Here is a 20860-nt window from a genome sequence, read left to right as displayed (position 1 = left end):
ATCGATAGTGCAAGTTTCACTTTAGCCATGGAATTAGCCACAGTGGAGCCAAATGAAGCTGCTCATATCAGGTTTTTTTCACATGTGACTTCCCAGACATCTGACCTCTCCCTGTTTTCCTTGTAGTGACTTGGAGCGATGCTAAGGAGCTAAATTGCTGCAGCAAAGGCCAGTCTTTGAACAATTATAAACAGGTAAATTAGGAGACTCTGAGGAGTACCTACAATCAGCAGTGCTTCTGAGCTCATTATTTGTCAACAGTTTATTCTTTGTAGATTATTTCACAGATACTTTTGTTTGTAACAATATTCAGTAGATAATCACCTCAATATATGCTGTTGCAACAGTTCTGGGGCAAAATAGATCATCTTTGGATATGTAAAGTACAAGGCTTTTGAGTAGAAAGAGGGTTTTCACATCTGAAAGTGAAGTAAACAGGTTTATTATCATCCTGTCTCTGTAGTCTCATCTACCACATCTTAGAGTGATATGATAAATGGAAGTGCAAATTTTGGTACTACAACTCATGATTGTAAATAATCCTTGGTGACTGCATGAGTCAGTAAATTTAGGAGCCCTTCAAATCGCTCAACATCGGGGATGTCAAAAGATGCTGCTTTGACAGCATCCCTTTCCAATTATCTTCATAGACATACAAACATCATTTGGCAGAACTGTACATCTAACTGACCCCACAGCTCAGGAGCCACATGTGTTTACACAAACTCAAAGCCACCTGTTACAATTTGCAGTGTTTTATACTTTGCTTCAGAGCAGAAGCACTATTTAAAACATAGATAGTATTTTCAAAATGCTTATAGTAGAACCTACAGTTTAAAATCTGCCCTGGAGAAGTATTGCTAGGCAGCAGCACGCTCACAACAAGAGATTTTTGCACAAGCTTCCACACCTTCAGAAAATTTAACTACCTATACAGAATCAGGTACCCAGTTTGTGATATGTAACACTCCCTTGACTAGCATGCAACCACACCAATCTAACAAACAAAGATCTGTTTGTTCTCAAGAGTTCTCCATCGTGTCCAAAATTTCAAGTACACATGTTATGTGTATCTGTACTCTCGTCCATATGAAGCTGATGTAAAACTGTCACCTATAGAGAATGTCAGCACAAATAATACAGCCACTAATGAGAGGGTGACCTACAGGGCATGAGATGTAACAATATGGCCTAAAAGGGGGAGCTTCAGCACTGTGTTCATGTTGCACTAGAGTAAGACAAATAAAAATGAAAATGGCTTATAAACTTTTTTTGGCAAGGATCAGTATTAGCACAAAATATATTTAGTGTCCCCATTAATGATCTGAAAGGTATAAAAAAATTTAGTTTTCAGAGAAAACTAGTGTTCTATTTCTGCGAACATCTCCTCATGTAGACACATATTCAAGTGGAGCAATTATTGTCTTCAGCGGGATTACTCCCATCCAAACAATTACAACTCATTTAGTTCTGACAAGATCAGGAACAATACTGGAAAGATCTCAGATTGCTATGCAGGAAGTAAGAAATAATACAAGCAAATTCAGATAATTATAGCAGCAGCTAGGAAACTGCAAAACAAGATTCAGACACAACAAAACCAACCAAATACAAAATAGTCTAAATTAGCAAGAATAAGAAAGCCTAGCAGCTAAATATCCACCAAAGCTTTTAATAAATATCTGAAAAGTCTTTATGCATGTATCTTAGTATGACAACAAAGCAGGCTAACATATTTCAGGACATAAAATCTGCTGGAGCAAAGAAAAAGCTTTCCATAAGGTTCTTTTATAGTTACTTTGGAGATACCATTCTTGTCAGAAAAAAGGGGACAAAAAGGCGTGAGTAGAAAAAAAAACCAAAAAGGAGAATTGTTTTATGAGGAGAACTTATGTCTCCTGGTTAGCAGATACATGACTTTTTTTAAGTGATGACTCAGCAGAATCTGGCCATAATGTAAACATCAACACAACAGATGATTTATTTAGAGTGGTTTAAGTGGGCACAGCCAGGAATATCAGGGGGGAAAAGGGGAAAGAAATTATGCAGATTAATAAGAGCATTTCTGGTACTGAGTCATGCACACTGTACAAAGATGAAGGTCAAAAGTCTCTCAACTTGAAGACATTGACACTAAGTGGGATGAAGATGCAATAAACTGCAGGATGGACATCCTGGTGACTGCCTAGAACTTCACAACACTGAAGTGATTTGTCATGGCAATAGCATAAGCCTTGCTCACCCTGTCACCATGGCATTAATAATACACTCAAAATAACTTACAGTGTCCATGAGAAATTAAATTGGTGACTTATGTTTTTTGGATTGTAGTGTAATAAAGATAATTTATTATTTTTTTGGTAGAAATGAGCATTCATCAAGGCTGTAGAAGGAAAAGCTATCAAAAGAGCTATATAACTGTATAAAAGATATGCTGCAAAAGCACTTTCAAGGAAGTGACATAATGGTGACAGCACTGAGAGAAGTTTTCTCTAAATCTGGGATTTATTACTGTTTTTCTGAAACATAGGACACCCTAGGACACAGTGGTAGATCTTAGCAGACACAGCAGACATATGAAATGATACAAAAGTGAAGTTATATACTAACACTTCACATTTTCTTTTTTTTTTTTATTTTTTATTTTTATTTTGCTGGTCCTTAAATCCCTGATTTTTGGAAAAAGCAGGGCATTCTTAGCTTAACTAATCCGTTCTTCCAAGCTTGTTTTGCTGCTTACACCATTTCTACAGTTTTAGCTCTCTAATTCAGTGGCACTGATGCTCTTTTTCCAAAGTTGGCAATCAGTGGCAATTGGTTACAGGCCCAGCAGTGACAGGCAGGCCTACCCTTGGCATAGGCCTACCATGGAAAAAACATTAACAATCAAACAAAAAAGGGAATTAAAAAAAAAAAAAAAGAAAAGGAGTGGTATGGAAAATAAGAGTTGATGATGGAAGCGGTGAAGGAAAGACAACAAAGCAGGGAGAGCACCAGAAGTGAATAATGAACAGACAGAGCCTGGTGGGAGGCTGGAGACCTAGTAAGAGTAACAGAGCTACACAAAGTAGTCTAGAAAGTGAGATAGGATGGGAGTGAAAGGGAGATGGTTGAGAAGAAAGTGACAGCAGATCCTTTAAGAAGAGTAGAAGACAAATCCATCAGATCAAATTAAACCACAAAAACATGAGTCGTGTAAAACAAACCATAAATAGAAGCATGAGAGAACAGAGGAAAATGGGGACTAGTGAAGTGAAAGCAGAGAAAAAAATTCAGATAATAGGTAAAAATTCTGGCAGTTGTTGGCAGCTATGGCTTTCTTTGCAGAAGTTGCTTCTTCTCTCAGGCAGTGTAATTTCACTAAGGAATACTTCCTCAAACCATCTTCAGAGCTCACTGACAATTCTTGGTGCTCAGTTAACACCAGTTTAGGAAGGCTCAGTTAGGTTCTAGCAACTTCAAGATAATCTGGTTTAGGGTGCGCTCAACAGTTACCTCTTTAATAATACTGATTTTATAGAAGTTGTTCAAGCCCCATAACACTGGCAGAGAAAAGTTATTCAGAAAATGTGTCAAAGCAATGAGTTCTCATTAAAAAGAGAAATGCATTATGCCTGCAGGACAGACTAGGTCTTCATGCAAATTTACATTAGGAACTGTATGTCGCAACAAACTGTCATATTTCCATACTAAAAGTAGGTTATTAGTATTAAAAGAACTGTGTGTAAATCAAGCTGAGGAGCAGAGAATTATGAGATTTGATCTGAGTTTTGTTGACCAGAAAGATTGCAAACACTGTATAAAGCAGAAGAGACCTCAAGTTTGGATCTACTAATGCTATTTAATATAAATTTGGTTTATAACAGACATAATTTAACATGTCTGTTAAATCTGAGTAAGGAATTTCAAGAAAATGCACATTTGCTATAAAAACCTGTTAATTATTATCACTATAAAACTATCAAATTAAATATCTGATTTGATTATAGCCTATAGTCTAAATAATAAATTTTAAAAATCAAAATTCAAATAACCCTCTTTAGAACTGGATTGTTTTTAGAGTTATGTATCAACATTAAATGCAGTCTTATCAACTTTTATCTGGATTTGCTGCTGAATATGAGAACTGGAAAGGTTTTTAAACTGGGGAAGAGAATACGAATAGCCCCAAAAATTAGAATTACATTACATGCCTCTAAGTATAAGTGCTTTTATAACTTTAAGTGCTATTTATCCCTAAAGGTAAAATACTTACAGGTTTTCGAGTTGGGGTAACTTGAACAGAATGGTAAAATTCTGGTTGGACTCGGCTGCTTTTCTTGATTTTTCTTTTTCTTACAGAAGTTTCCTGCTCACTGAGATGGTGAGCTTCCACGAGAGGCTGTGTTTCCTCCAGGCGAGGGGTTACACGTCTCCTAGCATGGCGAGGACTTGATCTAAAGCCCTGTAACAGAAAAAGCCATCATCGTGTTTGGCATCTCCCAAAATGGAGCTGTGTAACAACAGCAAAATCACACAGGATCTTAACAATAACTCAAGGCACAGGCATGCTCACCTTAAATCAATATTATGTCCAAATATACTGCATGGAACAATAAAGAGATGTTGCCAAGTGCTGTTAATATCACATTTGATTTATATTGCTCAATTATTTGTATTATAGACGCAGCCAGTAGCAGTAACTCCTGTTGCTTTTCTTTATAAGATCACACTTTTAGTTATTTATAATTAAAAAGTTCTAATTTAAAATTTATAATTAAAATTTTCAAGGTTAATTCTTTGCCTCATGAGAAATGGTTTTAGGGAGCATGGACTGAAAATGTGGACTTTTCCTGAGAATGAAAGTGAAAGAAAATTGATAGGTGGCAACAATTATATCATCTCAGAAATTTGGGTGTAGTTGGCCAAATTAATAAACTCAGGAAAAGCTACCCTTCAGAAATGCCTTTTAGAGGCTTTCTGGAAAAACCTCTAAGCATCATCCAGAATGGCTCATGGCCTTGCAGAATTTCATTCCTTTAATGGCAACACGTGTAATGCTATCCCTTTATTGCTACCTGCAGAGCTTTTACAATGAGCATTCTCTCATTTCCCCGAGTCCCCTCATGAGCATGCACAAGTCTGACAAGGGCCATTTGTACTGAATACAATGTAGGTTGATATTAAACTTGGCCAGGTTGTAAATATTCATTCACTTAGTCATATCAGCTTTCAGAATAGGTGAGCCAAATCTGTCCTTAGTGACAGTCTGCAGTTTAAGGACTATATTTCTTTTCAAAACCAAGAATAGAGGCAACAATTCCTAATTTTCTACTTTCTTTTTTCTTCTAGTAGAATACCTCTGCTGAAGCCCTTATGCAACAAAGCCAGCTTTTTAGAATCAAACTTCTGCAAGGTTAGATTTCAGATAAAACTGCAGAAATCTATGCTGTGAATCTAAATATCCTGAATTCCTGCCAGCAGAAAACTAGTGGGAGCAGTACATTTCCATATAAATCTGCTGTTCTTTATCTCCCCCCCTTTTTGGGTTTTGTGATTTCTTTGCCTTTTGTTGTTATTGTTTTAATTAGGAAATCAGCACAGAAGAGTTATGCTAAAGTGCTGTTCTGTAGGTAAATAGAAACAATCAGAAGTATGGCTCTTTGAAAACTAGATTTCCTCCACTAATGTTCATGAGACTGCAAGAGAAGACAGCAACAGTCTGTCCTGGACACTCAGATAGACAGACAAACAGCTATCATCATTATTTAAAGGTGTTCCACATTAAGTAAACATACTCTTAAATGGCCAAGAGACAAAAACACACATTTACACACACATGCTTGTAATTGCTATAGATACACATTGCATGCAACAGATGATGTAAAAAGATTGAAGTGGAAAGGTGAAATAACTTCCAGGGAACAACCTTCTACACATGAATACTGGAGAGGAGGAGCAGAAATTGAGCCTAAATCTACTTAGTCAGTCTGGGAGGTTCAAGTATGCAGTGCATCAGGGCTGTGAAATACATATGATGCAAAGGTACAGCCAAAATTTCTTGAATCTTTTTTTATGATCCCTCCTACTCTGCTGAAGCAATGGAGTCATTCAGAGTTAAGGTAAGGACAGGTCTTGACACCCCACATCTAAATGGAAGCAGGACCCTGCCCACATCAGCCAAAGCAAGCAGTGCAGTGGGAGCCACTGCAGCCAGCAGATCTGCGCAGATTTAGGAGGATCTCCAGACATTCAAAGATGTAAATCGGAGACTCTGCCACACTGTTGCAGAGGGAAAGCTTCTTGCCCCATTTTCTTTCTACACTGTGAAATAGCTAACAGATACTTACAATGTATCATTCAACATGGTGCTAGGGACTACTCGGGATAAGAGGGAAAATACAGCTCGAGGAGCCTACTACAGTGGGGCTTTTAGAAAAAAACACTAGTGTGTATCAGGGATTATTCCACAGCAAGTGAAAATTTTCCTTAAGAGACCAAAACAGCCAGTAAATCTATTCCAAGTTCCAAAATCAGAATAGATTTTCTAAATGTTAAATGCATTATGGTTTATTTACATAAGCACTACTGGCCAAAGCCTTGTGATGCACCCTGCACTGCTCCCTCGCCACACTCCCATCCCATTAGCTGGATAAAACTCTTTGGGAAAGTATGTTTATGTAACAGAAGAATCTGAGAGAAGCTAAGCAGCTCTAAAAGTGCTTAGAAACGCCTGCCAAATAGGGATTTAAGTATGTCGGTCTGTCGTACCAGGTGGCTTCACCTCAGAATCTGTCTAGGTTTATTGATTATTATGTTTCAATATGAAAAAGTCACCTGTGATTTCCAGAAAAATCTGTTTATAGACAATGTTTGGCCTTGATATTTTCTGTATTTTTTTCACTTTTGCTGTTTATTACTAGCAAGAAAATGGGATCTTTATCTCTTTAAGAGCTCATCTGCTTGTGTTTGCTGAGGCTCATTCTTCTCTTGAAGTCATAATCTGCCTGCAGTATCACAAATGGTTGCTGTGAGGGGGATTATAATGTGATAAAGGCAGAGGATCATGATTTCAGGTGGAAAATTAATTCTGCATCTACAAAGATAATGTTACAAGGGCAGAGTCCTCAGACCAAATCCCAAAATGCTTACTCATTCCTGCAATGAGACTTTGCCAGAGGAAAGACACAAATCTAGAAAATTTCAAAATTTGGTAATCAAAAACGAAGACAGGAGTTAAGAGTGATGTAACATATGGAAGCTGCTACTCCTATGCTCAGTGCAAATTTAGGGTGCCTGGTGATTCCTTCTAAACAGTGAAATGAACAGAAGCTTTTAGTGTCATCCGTGTCATTTATCCCTCAGTTTATCCCCAGAATTAAAAACATCATATTAATACAGCAATCAAAATAAATACCATGGAAATCACACAAATATTTGTATGGCAAAGACAGCACTATTTTAGATGTTAAGTCAGTGCTCGCAGACGAGCAGCAAAGTGTGACAAAAATGCTCAGGGAAGCACAGTACACCACCTGAGACCAAATCATTGAGAAAGAGCTGGAGATTTTAAAATCACATGGGTATTTACAACGAGGTTGCTCTAACACCATTAAGCAATTTGTAATTTCCAGTATCATGTGAATGCTGTGTCACTGGGCAATGAAAACCTTTTCTTGTTCTTTGCACTGGGAGGGAGTTGCTCATTCCCAGAACCTACAGCCTGACTCATTTTTGTGCCTGTAAAATTCTGAAACAAGGCAAACCAAACAAAACTTCAAACATGTATTTTTAGAAAACCTGTCTTCCAAATACCAAAATAGCTGCACAAAGATTTACATTAAAGTAATCTTCCTTAAAGAAACAACTCACATGACCACCAGAAGTAGTTTCAGACAAATCAGAGGAAGACACCAGGCCAACTGAACCTGGAATTATCTTCTCTGCAAAAGCATTCATGTGCGTTCTTCCAGTTAGAGTCCGCTGGAATCCAGGAAGAATGATCTTCCTAATCAAAGTCTACAGCAAACAGGAATAGAGAGGTTTCTCTGGAGGCTGTTCAGAGCCAAAGGCTAGCTCGCCTTGTCTCAAGGAAGATTTTCTGTATGAGGAAGCAGTCTGGGGGGATCAGTTTCTTTTAGCTGACATTCACCATTTTAAGTCTTCTCTGAATGTTGGGGGGTTTTTGGTTTGGCTTTTGTTGTTGGTTGGTTGGTTGGGTTTTTTTCTCTGGAATGGGGTGTGATAATATTAAAAGAATCTATTCTATCTTTATACCCAAATCAATGATGAATGTTGCCAGCCTGGACAGTGCATGCCAAAGCACACTGTGTACAATTACTTTCACAATAGGGTGTTCTGTAAAAAAATATCTTATCCAGCCAAATTTTAACTTCACACCTCTGATTCAGTGACTAATTTCTTGCCTATAGAAACATGTGTGGGTTTTGTCTGACCAAAGTTCAGCACACATCCCCTCCCTGGGTTGTCTTTTGAGCCACCAAAGTCAGCAGACCAGATGAACCACTCCCCCACAGCACCTATTTCCCTTTATTGGCCATACCCAGAGCCCAGATTGACCATTTCACTCATGGACATCCATACTGTGAGTATCCAAATTAAAGAGGATGGCTCAGACCCACAGTAACTAGGTTTTGATCTGCCTTCAATATGGTATTCATCACTGCATATTTTATCATCAGATATTCATCATTCTATATTTTATCAGTAGACTTCCTTTTATTTTTCCCCTTCTACATGAAATTATTCTGGTCTCTTCCATCACTTTTTTTACCTGTGAGAGTTTCACATTTCCTTATTCATGGATATCACTCTTGATGGATCCCCATAATTCAGTACAGTACTCTTATAAATTTATATTGCTGGTATATATAACAGTAGCACATGTTTTTCTGTTCTGTTTAAACATTTCCCTTCCCATTTTCTTTCCAATGAGGCTACACATCTCAAAGTAGTCCTTACTGAACTGTTAAAAGTCATTCAAAAAGTCCTTCCTGAAAATCATAACATAAAAATTAAGAATGTGGCTAAAGACTTTTTCTCTGTAATATACTCAACCTTGCATTTCTGAACAATACTGTGTGTATTTATTTGCCCCATTTCTTCAATATGGTCTGGTATTTGATAACCAAATACGTTAGAATTTGCTATCCTTGTTGTGTTTTTGCTTATTCTCATTCTTAATCCGTTCATCATAAAAAACAGCAATTTGAAATTTCCCCCAAAACTTCTCTAGCTTTTGCTTTTATTTAAATTTACAGATAAGAACATTTTGAATAATGTATTGAACCTTTTCCTTCCACTGTCTTAGTTTTTCTGTATTTATTTTCAATTCTTTGTCTGATACTTTAATACCACCATATGAATATATCAGTGCTCCCCCATTGTGCATTATTGCTTTAGTGATATAAATCTCTGATTCCTCCATTCTTTCAATGTGCAATTGTATTAATTCGCCAGATCATTCTCCTCTCTGTTCTAGTTTCTACTATCCCTACTTCCTTCATCATATGTTATCTCTATTTTTATGCTTGATAAGAAGCCATATTCAGTTTTCTTTTTTTTCCCAGTGTATAAGTATTTTATGTAAAAAATATTGGTAGTCAGAATTCTGATCTTGGAACCTAACCTTTCCAGCCAGTACGGGTTTTTGAAGTCAGTAAGCATTAACATCAATAGAGGTAAAAGTGCATTATCTGATGTCCAGCTGAAGTCAACAGAAATTTTTGCATTAACTTCAGTAGGCACTGGACTGCAGCCCAGCTTACCTTCTGGCAGAACTTCAGTAAATCACAGAGAAAGTGCTAGCTAGCATTAGGTCACAACTCAGTGACAGCAGAACTCAAGTGTGTTTGCAAAGGTCTTTACACATATTTGAGTAATTCCTGTAGATTAAGGGGTGCTGGTGAATATCAAAGCCAAGAGAAGCTCAGATAGGATATCCAGCTTTGTGCTCTTGCTTTTAAGGTTTCTGAAAGTGGTTGTACGTGCATGAGAATTGTCATCTGTTACCACTGTCAACTAATGGCTTCAAGAAATAGTCTTCAAATTGTCAGTTATCACCTGTTTAAATCTTGGGAACTTTCATGTCTACCCAACCCACAACATCTTAGGGCCTGCAGACATTAGTATGTGTAGCATCAAACCCTTCTCAAGATGCTGGCACTCTCAGCTGCTCTACAGACAGGCTGAAATAGAATTAAACCCTATAGCAGGAGGACCTACTTCAACGAAAGTGGCAGGTTTAATTAAATAACTTTATTGTATCAAATTCTTCTGCACACTGAAAGAGAAAAAATTGAGATTCTTTCTGCTACATAGAAAAAAAAATGTATATATCTATGCATTTGAATTGTAGGAATGGTTCTAAATTAAAAAGTGGCCAAGATTGCATTATTTCCCTCCTTCCTCTTCCATAGAGATTTTCATCCCAAATACCATCAGTTTACAAAGAACTAAAGAAAATCCCACATCATTTATTTAACTGCCATTTCTGCAAGTTCCACCCAAAATCCAAGATCCAAGTTAAGTTCTCAAAGATATTTAAAGTAAAGTAAATTTTCTATCACAGGAAGATTATCTACGCGCACTGAGTGTATTGTTTCACCCAAGGAGGATGCTACTGATTTTGATTCTATCAGAACTAAAAAAATAGACTGCAACCTTTTTTTCTGTGTGTGTGGTTCTGTTGATTATTTTTTTTAATCTTACAAAGGGTTACTCCTATAAAGATCTGAATAAGGATTTAAAACATAAAATATTTTACATTCAATTTCTCATTCCACTCCCTCATTAGCAAGCTTTCACTGATGCTGCTTTGCATGCCTTATGTTTATTTTAGGAGATATTATTCTTATCTTCTAAAATCTAAACTCTAAGCAGTGCTGGAATCATTTCTCAGATATTGAAGACTGTGATTTGGCACATGTAATATTCCAAGATAAGTCCACACGTTCAAAGGCATTTAAAGCAATTGCTTTTTACATAACCTGAACAAGATTACTTTCCCAAGCAAGTTTGTGAAATAGAATATCAATAATCTGCTTTCTAGTTGCTAAGCAGGCCCCCCATGTAAATACATAGGAACCCTTGTATTTAGGTATTTAGTAGCCCCTAGGTTTAGGTGTGAATTTAGAATACAGTGTCTAATAACCCACCCTATATTGCACTGCTGTTTAACATGACATGTTTTGGTTTTCCTTTTGTAAAGTCAGGATTCCTATCAAAGCACAGGTTTAAGTTGTAACATTAGGAAAATCTGATGCTCTGCAAGTAAATAGCCCAATGGCACATCCAGTCATGCCTCAGGACACCCTTTAAATACTCTTTCCTGTCTAAAGCTATAAGCCACAGAGGCTGGCCTCTTCTCCAAGCAGCCCCATCATTCTCTGACAAGAAGGCTTGCAGCTCTCCATGGCAGCTTTGTGATGGCTTGTCCCAGTTCCTTCTCTGTTACCTCAGGGCACTGCAAGCCTGCCTAGGAACGGAGCAATTATTTAAGAACAAAAAAAAAAAAAAAAATAAAAAAAAAAATAAAAATCAGTGTACTCCTTGTTCAGTGGTCTGCAAGAGAAGGTTTAATTTAAAATATACTAGCACATTCCCCTAGCATGTCCCTTTTCCAGCCCTGCTTCCTCCATTTTCCATCTCATCATGTCTCCTCATCTTGGCAGTGCCCAGTACATATCAAGGATCTGCCAGAAGGAATTAGCTTTAAATATTAAAAATATAGTAAGAAGCTGAATAAGAAATAACAGAGATTGCTAAACCGTACCAGTGCTGACAAACACCTAATACAAAGGGATTAATCACTCTCTTCTGTCCAGTGTGCTTGTTTGAAACACAAAGTGGTAAGGGAATTTATCCCACCACAGCATGGGAAGATGTGTCTGTACTTTTACAATTATAAAATAGATGCATAACTGATGAGAGACTTAGCAGGAATATATTATAGGGAGATACCTGAATTCTAGCCTAGTTATCTGTTAAGATAACTATATTCAGATACCAACAACACAGTTGAACAAGTCTTTGCTTCCTATTATCACCAATAAAAAATTTAGTCGACACATCCAGTGAGGCTCGAAGAACCATTCAGCACATCTTGAAGCAGACATCAACACTAGGTCAGCTGGGTAGCTCTATAGACTATAATCTGTAAATGCCTACAGTGAGTTTATTGGGCTGTGTAAGGGGATGCTGTTTTTACAAATTCACTTTCCAAGTCCTACCTTCACATGAAGGAAGGTAGTGGAAGCAGATCAGAAGAGAATGATGGCTCAACCTGGTTGTATCATTCTGTTCTTTCTAGAACAAGGAAGAAGGATAAATACAATGCTTCAGCCTGACATGATTATGCATTTTAGTATAATTTGTGCTATCAGTTTATATAATCATCAGTTAAGCCTGTAGGATCTGTGTTTCACTTCCAGTCTGCTCTACTACCTACCCTACCATCCTGAAGCCAAGTGCTGTATTTAAACAGCTGAGTGGACAGGTGAGATAAGGACATTGGCACAACTTGCAAGAAATGCATCTTTGCCCAAACATCAAGTGCAGTTAGTCTCTGTAGCTGATACAGTGTTTTCACACTTCAGCCACAACTCATGTTTCATTCCCACTGATGAATCAGGAGCAGCAAAGCTTTGACTCTCCTTGATGCCAGGCAGTAGGGCACAAGGCAGCCCAGCAGGGGTTCCTACACTTTGGGTACAGGTATCCAGGTAACAAGTACCCAGGCTCAGGGCTGAACCAAAACCACAAGGAGTAAGCTCAAAACCAAGGCAGCTTTGCCAACACTAGGCCAAGATGAGCTGCCTCCACTGTGGGCCTGACATGCTAAAGCATCTCTGCCACACAGTGCTGAGTGCTTGCCCCGGGAGGCTGGAGGAGCCCACGTGCCCACTCTCCAGAGCCTGAGACCCCTCCAGGCTGCAGAACACGTGGAGCAGCATGAGCAGCTGCAGCTCTGGCTGGGATACTCTCGTGTCTGACATGGCCAGGCCCCAAAAAGCCAGCTCAGCTGAATCAGATCCTACATTGAAAACATCAAGGTGACTTCACCCTGTGCTCTGCACATTCTTCCATAGCACATTCACGGTGCCCCTACCTAAAACAGTCTGGGAATGGAAGAGAGTGTGAGTGAGGTTTCCATGCCCAAGGAAAACACAGGTAACAGCCCTGGAGCAGCCACAACCCCAAGGGTGGCACTACCCTGTTCATGAGATGCTTTCTTACATTTAATACCCTCAGTTTAAAGAACTGGGCTGTTTCTGAAGGGGCATCCTCAACCCGATCTGTTACCCTTATAATCTAATGACAGTAGCTGAGAAATCAGTGCAGATGATTAAGCTTTTCTGAGCAGCGTGTGATCTATGGAGCCCTGCATGATCCCTTCCGTCTGGGTAAGAACAGTTTCTCCAGGAGATGTGGTAATACATGTGCTCACTGCAAGTATGACCTCAGCTATTTTAATTCATGGTTTCAATCTGAGGTTTGTTTAGGGCAAAAGACAACAGCTAGAAGTTCCCATTCTGCACATGTGTACAACGTGTCTGTACACAGGCGGATGGCCACAAGCCATGCTCCCCCTGCATCCCCTTAAAACCAGGGCTCTGTTTGCATGAACTGGGATTGTGCACTTAAATGGAATGCAGCACAACTGAACTGCAGCTCATCTAAACCCCATATTTCCAGAATTAACAGCAGATACTGAGAAACATGAATATCTAAATATTTACATCATAGCCATGAGGTTGTTGGCATAACTGTAAATTAATGGGAAACTAAAATGAAAGAACTTTTATGAGGTAGTGTATCTTTATGCAATGGTTTTCCCTGTCCTGCTAGAGAACCATGAGGATGTGTTCATTTATAATGCAGGTCCCAAGACTATGCCTGACCACTGCTGTGGATCATAACACAATGTCAGTACTTTTTAGATGATTGATGGAGTTCAGAGGTGATTCTCTCAGCATTTCAAAGCTCTGCAGACCATCAGAAGCCAGAGCAGAGATACAGACAACCAGAAGGCTATATAAATCCATAAGGCATTTGTACACTACACTGTAGTACAGAGTAAAAGCACCCAAGTTAACTTCTCTGCAGTTAGTTTAGCTCAGCAATTGAGCAGTCTGGCTGCAGCAACCAGAAAATTGTCATATATTTTGTGATACAATTGCCAAAGAGGTTGTTCCTCAGCACAGACCAATGCTCATGGGCTATCGAAAGGCAGCACTGCTGTGACTAAAGCTGACAAAAGAGTGATGGACAGATGACATATTGTAAACCAAATCTCAATGATACCTAGTTTGCCACGTGACAGCTCAGTGTGGCATACTCTGTCTGGGCCACATTATTGGATATGTTATGAAAAACGGACAAAAGGATTTGTCCTTATACAGTGTAACCTGTATTTAGAGCTCTCCATTCATTCCTATACGTAAGTGCTCTCATACATCTAAGAAAACAATTCATTTTTTCTCTGATTTATTTTCCTTTGAGCCTGCTCCTTAACTCTTAGACAGCTAATGAAAAAATAGTTTAAACTTCCTGAGGGAAAATCATGTCAAACACAAAGGTAAAATATCTTCAGGCTGATTCAGCTCTGTGAAGACAATGAAACATCCTTTCAATAGGTGAATGAATGTGTTTTTCTGGTTAGTCCTGCACATTTGTGGTGCTCCTTGGATGCACTCCCTCCAATCAAACAGAAGACTCAAATTCGGCTTGGAGGGTCTGCTCATTTCTCCTTTCACTGGAGCTGTACATATTTGGAGCAGTTTATAAATAACTGCAATGCTCAGGATAAATTATGGTGCAAGTCTTCAAAGACTATTCATTATTGTTTTGTAAGATAACTAGAACTGTATTTTCAGGCAACTGTCTCACAATCAGCCTCAGAAGGGGCATGATTATGGCAAAAATACACTTGGGGATAAGTTTATGAACAATTTTCTGGGCATCTGTGTTGACACAGTAATATATACATTTCCCAGAGATTGTTGCACTATAGTTTTGTATCCGTTGCACCATAATGAAAATCCATTTGCTCTTAAAAAATGTCATCAGTCTTGAATGAACTATTTCACTACCAATCTAGTCACAACAATACAGAATCACAGAATCACTAGGTTGGAAGACACCTTCAAGATTGAGTCCAACCCAGCCCTAACACCTCAACTAAACCACGGCAATGAGTGCCACATCCAGCCTTTTTTTAAACACATCCAGGGATAGTGACTCCACCACCTCCCTGGGCAGACAATTCCAATACTTCATCACTCTTTCCATAAAAAACCTTTTCCTAACATCCAACCTCTATTTCCCTTCGCTCAGCTTTAAGACTGTGTCCTCTCGTTCTGTCAGTTGCTGCCTGGAGAAAGAGACCAACCCCCACCTGACTACAGCCATCCTTCAGGAGGTTGTAGAGAGTGATAAGGGCACCTCTGAGTCTTCTCCAGGCTGAACAACCCAGCTCCCTCAGTGGTTCCTCACAGGGCTTGTGTTCCAAGTCCCTCACCAGCCTCGTGGCCTCCTCTGGATGCACTCGAGCGTCTCAACGTCCTCCCTAAACTGAGGGGCCAGAACTGGGCACAATACTCAAGGTGTGGCCTCACCAGTGCCCAGGACAAGGGAAGAATGACTTCCCTGCTCCTGCTGGACACACCGTTCCTGATCCAGGCCAGGATGCCATTGGCCTTCTTGGCCACCAGGGCACACTGCTGGCTCAAGTTCAGCTGCTGTCACCAGTAACCCCAGGTCCCTTTCTGCCTGGGCACAGTCCAGCCACACTAGCCCCAGCCTGTAACATTGCAGGGGGTTATTGTGGCCAAAATGCAGGACTCAGCACTTGGACTTAGTAAATGTCATCTTAGTGGACTCATCCATCCATCCAACCATTCCAGGTCTCTCTGCAGAGCCATCTAACCTTCCAACAGATTGACACACGTTCCCAGCTTAGTGTCGTCTGCACATTTACTCATGGAAGACTCAATACCCTCATCCATATCATCAATAAAGATATTGAAACAGACTGGTTGTATACAACCTTGCAGCAACTGTTCAGTGTACTAAAAATGAAAATGTGGGGTCTGCAGAACTCAAACCATCAAGTGTTATTTCTTTGCTACAGACATGGTTAACACATGCTGCCAACCCTCCCAGAGAGTCTTTTCATGAAGTGTCAGCTCCTGTTTGTCTTACTAGTGTGTTTAGTCCCACCTGGGTTATGTGAAGTCAGAATTTACAATGGACTGTAACACTTGTAATGATTTGTTTCCTAGTAGTTTTAGACCTGTAGGTTTCAGTAGAAGTATTCACAGGAAAACTTGTCCAAAATATGTGAATCAAAATTAAATAAATAAAAAGTGCTTGGTGACTACCCACTGACACCTTAAGTTCCTGAGGTCATAGTACATCTAATATTAAAGGTAAGATATAGGAAAAATGTGAAGCTCAGAGAAAATATCAGGCAAAATATTTATAAATCTGGTCAATTTTCCTCAACAATATGAAAACTGCTACTTTAGCAGTTAGCATGATTATCCCTTCACAATCTCATAAAACCCAACCATTTATAGATACCGAATGAGAACCTTCCTTTTCAACAGTCCTTACAACCAAATCAAAATACGTTAAGAATTATACCATTCAGATTAATTCCTTCCAGCCTAAGGGTTAGATGCTTTCTTCCCTTTTAATTGAATGGTAAAAATCTCACATAATCCAATGACTCCAGAGGCTTCAACTATGAGGAAAACTAATTCAGAAAGAAATTTAAATCACAAGAAGTGGCAACACCAACACATTAAGCAATGCTTTTAAACTGAAAGGTACAAGAGATGTTCAGACCTCTTTCTAAAGCATAAAATGATAAACATTGAAATGTATCAAGCCCAAGCCCACAAACTACTCAGAGAAAATTCCTCTACTTCCTGAAAAAAACAACTTCTACAAAGAGCACAAGAAGAATGAAATTAGTGAATCATTGATAGCCTTTACATTCTTTTCAATAATAATTTTAATACTATTAATAATAATAATAAAAAGGCCGAACAACGGATCATAGTCCCTACTTTGGTAAAATTCTCACTGAGTTATATTGTTATTTTGGTGTGGCTTTGGTTCAGAACAGACATTTCATTCTACAACTGATTCTCAAAATAAAGACAGAAGAGTGCAAACAACTACATCAAAGTCTGATGTGTCATGTAGCAATGAATATTTCTGTTGGAAATTTACTTGTTTTCTTTTTAAAGCAGTGGCATATCTAGGTCTTCCTGAGATTAGGATCATTAACTATTCTGGGTATGATTCCTTTGTGACTTCATGGAATTTCTATAGTACCTGGGGAACGGAAGAATCTTAAGAGCAGTTATAGTCATAATGAACTGAAGGACTGCAAATAAAAAATATATTAAAAATTAGGCCTGACAAACTTCAGATGGTAGCAAGTGTTAGTGGGGAGGTAGAAATATCACTGTATTATCTCAATAAACTCTCACATCTCCCTGGTTAATTTTTTCTGTTATTAAGCACCTCTAACAAAGACAGACTTGAACCTACTTTATATTCATAATGATTCATGCAAATTTACCTCCTTTTGAGGCAGGGGGTCATGTGTTTAAGTTCATTCTGTGATAAGCAATATCTACATAGACTTTTGATGTATAATAATGAGGCATGCTTTGCAGAAACATTAAAAATCAAGACCCACAAAAATGAACTATTTGTGGATTCAATTCACACATATAAAATTAAAAACAGAAGGGCCAAAAAGGATCGTAAATACATTTTCAAATTTTGTATCTACCCTCCCATAGTGTGCAGTCTTATTTTTCACTTCGTGGTTCAGCGTTAGAGGAAGAGGATTCAATAGTTCTCACTGTATATAGACAATGAAGGCATGCACCATGAGAGCTGTGGCTGTGGCAAAGAATCTCAACATAAATTTGCACACATATATTTTTCCAAATATAAGGCTTTCCTGGCAGGCAGTCAATCATGCAGGAATTGCCAAGGCACTGTAGATAGGGCAATTATAATTCTCTGTGCACTGCTGCTAGACCACCTGCACGTTCTCATGTGATGGAAGTCAGATTTGAACCCAGCTCTCAGGAGATGAATGCCAACCTACTGCTATTTACTATCAGCCTATATTTCATTATCTTTTATTATAATTAAGAAAGACTATTTATAACTACACCTGACAAACAACTAAGCATGGTGAAAGCTAGCAGGTGTACCTTGTGCTGTAAAACTTGGAGCTGAGATATTACATTCATTTTGCGGGTGGGGGATTATGCAAAGCCCATATTTTCATGTATCATGGTTTGCTTTCATCAACATTGTATTGCAGTTGGAAGTGCATAATGTTTTGTGATGAGAATTTGACAGAGAATGTCAAATTCTGCTTTAGATAATGTTTCCAATATTTTTATTGGAAGTACGCCTATAGTTTTTCATTAATGAATTCTATTAGATTCATTAAAATAACATTTTACTTGAAAAAATATTGGAAAATGAAATTTTAATGATGTCAAATGAGTCATCATTTCTCTATCAAAAGTCTCATCAGGGGAAAAACAGTTCTACCAATTATTTAAAAGGGCAGTTTAGACCACTGGCTGCAGTATTACTCCATCTAAACAAAATACAAAAAATCACGAAAGAATAGGACAGATACTCACTTAATGGAAGGTCCTAGGAAATATTTTAAATTCATCTACTTCTGACTGGATGATAAACAAATAACCACATGCTGAAGCAATAAAAATAAATTACTCTGCCAACTTCCCTCTGAAGTGTCACCATGCAGGATGGCACGTATTTCAAAATATTACACTTCATCTCCATCCAGGACTGAGTGAATTTTACCTGGAAACCAAGCATTTCATACTGGATAAATTAAATACTGAAAAAATATTTTGATTTCCAGAGGGACATATTTGTTTGTTCACTTTATTGAAGCACTGGTAAACAACAAACTTGGGCTTTTCATGGTTTAAAGATAGGACACTTCCTATGACATCTTCTTTTTGTGACAGTGTGTCCAAATTTCAAAATAGCTAAGAATTTAAAACTTATTGCCAATATGAACCATGCTGCAAAAACGCATCCCATGCACACTTTTGAAAACATTAGTCATAATTGGATAATTTTCACACCCACAGCAGAGTAAGGGAAAATGCAAATAATTTAAAACAAAAATATCACTTGAGCGCAAAACTATCCCTCAAGGCTTTCAGAATAATAGGCAATGGCATGAAGATATGTCTCAAATCAATAACAGGAAACCAGGCAAGAGAAATATCCAGACAGGAACTCTACAGGGCAGCATGGAAACAAAGTGGGTACTAAAACAAATATTATTTTTCATATTTTCACAGCAATTACGCTCCTCATTCAGAATCCCTAGGAAGTGACATGGGATTCTGTTATACTTTCAGCACTGGCACGTAAAAGTTTTGATACCTCTGAATACAAAGTCACACACTGAGTTGCCTGCCAAGCAGGCTTGTTAGTCTGGATCCTTCTGGGATCTCCCGCGGCAACATCCAAGCCAAGCAGGCAACCTCCCTGACAAGGGGCAGGGCGCAGGTGAGGGCTGTGGGCACAGCAAGCGAGCAGAGGCTCTGCAGTCACAAACCCGACCAGCTCTGCACCTACTGACAGCGAGGTCAGTAACTGGGCTCAGGGCTGCCTTTGGACACAGGGAGGTCTGGCACGTACAGTAAGCACAGCTTTTCTCCAAGTAACCAATTCCTTTGGGAATGACACAAATCGGCAGGCCGGTTAGGGTAACACAGATGAAGAGCTCATTTTGTGCTGGGAAGGAAAAAAAAAAAACAAACCAAGAAATGAAAGAGGACATTATGTCTTTCATGCAAAACGAAAACTTTGCTATGTGATTTCATTAACAAAAGACCACGACAATATGTACTCGGGTAAAGAGAACAACTTCTGACCTTGAAATTGCGTGCTAAATAAATTACCTCAGAGCGAAAGTGATGAGTTCTCATGACAGCATCTGGAAGAGAAGCAGAAATACACACAGGCTCCACCAGCTGCACCTCGCATTTCGCCCCGGCTAACGGGTTTACCCCGCCGCTCGCCCTTTGGCGCACACTCCGGGACGGCTCCGGCCCTCCAGGCACAGCCGGCAGCTCCGCCCGGCATTTATATTTAATTCATCGGGAAGAAGTTCGGCATAAAGTTCTGCTGCGCTTTGGCAGACCGGGGAGGGCTGGGGGGTTTCCCAGCCTCACACCTCTCTCCCTCTAGCCGAGGTTTCGCTGAGGGATGGGTGGAGACAAGGCTGCCGCAGTCCTGGGCTCGGCTTGAATTTTCTTTAAAGCGTGTGCCCGGCTAAACCGTGCCACGGGGGCCCTCCGCCGCCAGAAACCTGGGGATGGGCCGGGGACACCCTTCGCCGCCCTCAGGGACCGGCAGCGTCTCTTACCTCGGCTCCTTGAGCGACCTGAAAAGACGGATTTGATGGGATGCCTCCCTTTCTGGAGCCTGCGGTGCCAGCAGCAGAAGAATAAAATCGTGGCAATGGTCCCCAGCAGCAGCAGGAGCAAGAAGAGGGCGCACTGGATGCTGTAGGGTCTCAGCAGGACCAGGAAAGCCGCGGCAATCATGGCTCAAGCGCCCGGCTGCCCCTGTGCGTGCGCGGGTCTGCGGCGAGCGGCGGGGGGCCGGGCAGTGCCGGGCAGCCTCTCCCCCCGGCAGCGGGGCGGGCATCGCCGCCGGCACCGCGCTGCTGGAGCCGGCAGCCGGGTGGGAGGCGGCGGCGCGGGGGAGGAGGAGGAGGAGAAGAAGGAGGAGGAGGAGGAGCGGGATGAGATTCAGGCCGTGA

General features: G+C 39.7%; 1 protein-coding gene across 1 annotated transcript in view; it reads right to left on the bottom strand.

Annotated features, from left to right (window-relative positions):
- DST (dystonin) overlaps nucleotides 1-20681 on the bottom strand; it is a 289675-nt gene extending 268994 nt beyond the window's left edge. Inside the window, exons 1-3 of the mRNA XM_066179759.1 lie at nucleotides 20462-20681; nucleotides 19995-20029; nucleotides 4256-4444 (exon numbers count right to left, since the gene is read on the bottom strand). Of these exons, the coding sequence (XP_066035856.1) occupies nucleotides 4256-4444; nucleotides 19995-20029; nucleotides 20462-20642 (405 nt within the window). The 5' untranslated portion in view covers nucleotides 20643-20681. The remainder of the gene's footprint in view (nucleotides 1-4255; nucleotides 4445-19994; nucleotides 20030-20461) is intronic.
- Nucleotides 20682-20860: the final 179 nt, after the last annotated feature.

The sequence above is a fragment of the Chamaea fasciata genome, unplaced genomic scaffold (genome assembly GCF_029207755.1).
Source record: "Chamaea fasciata isolate MVZ Bird 193981 ecotype frontalis unplaced genomic scaffold, bChaFas1.0.hap1 SCAF_3, whole genome shotgun sequence".
Classification (NCBI taxonomy): domain Eukaryota; kingdom Metazoa; phylum Chordata; class Aves; order Passeriformes; family Sylviidae; genus Chamaea; species Chamaea fasciata.
Note: the sequence above shows the minus strand (reverse complement) of the source record. Positions and strands in the feature narration are given on the sequence as shown.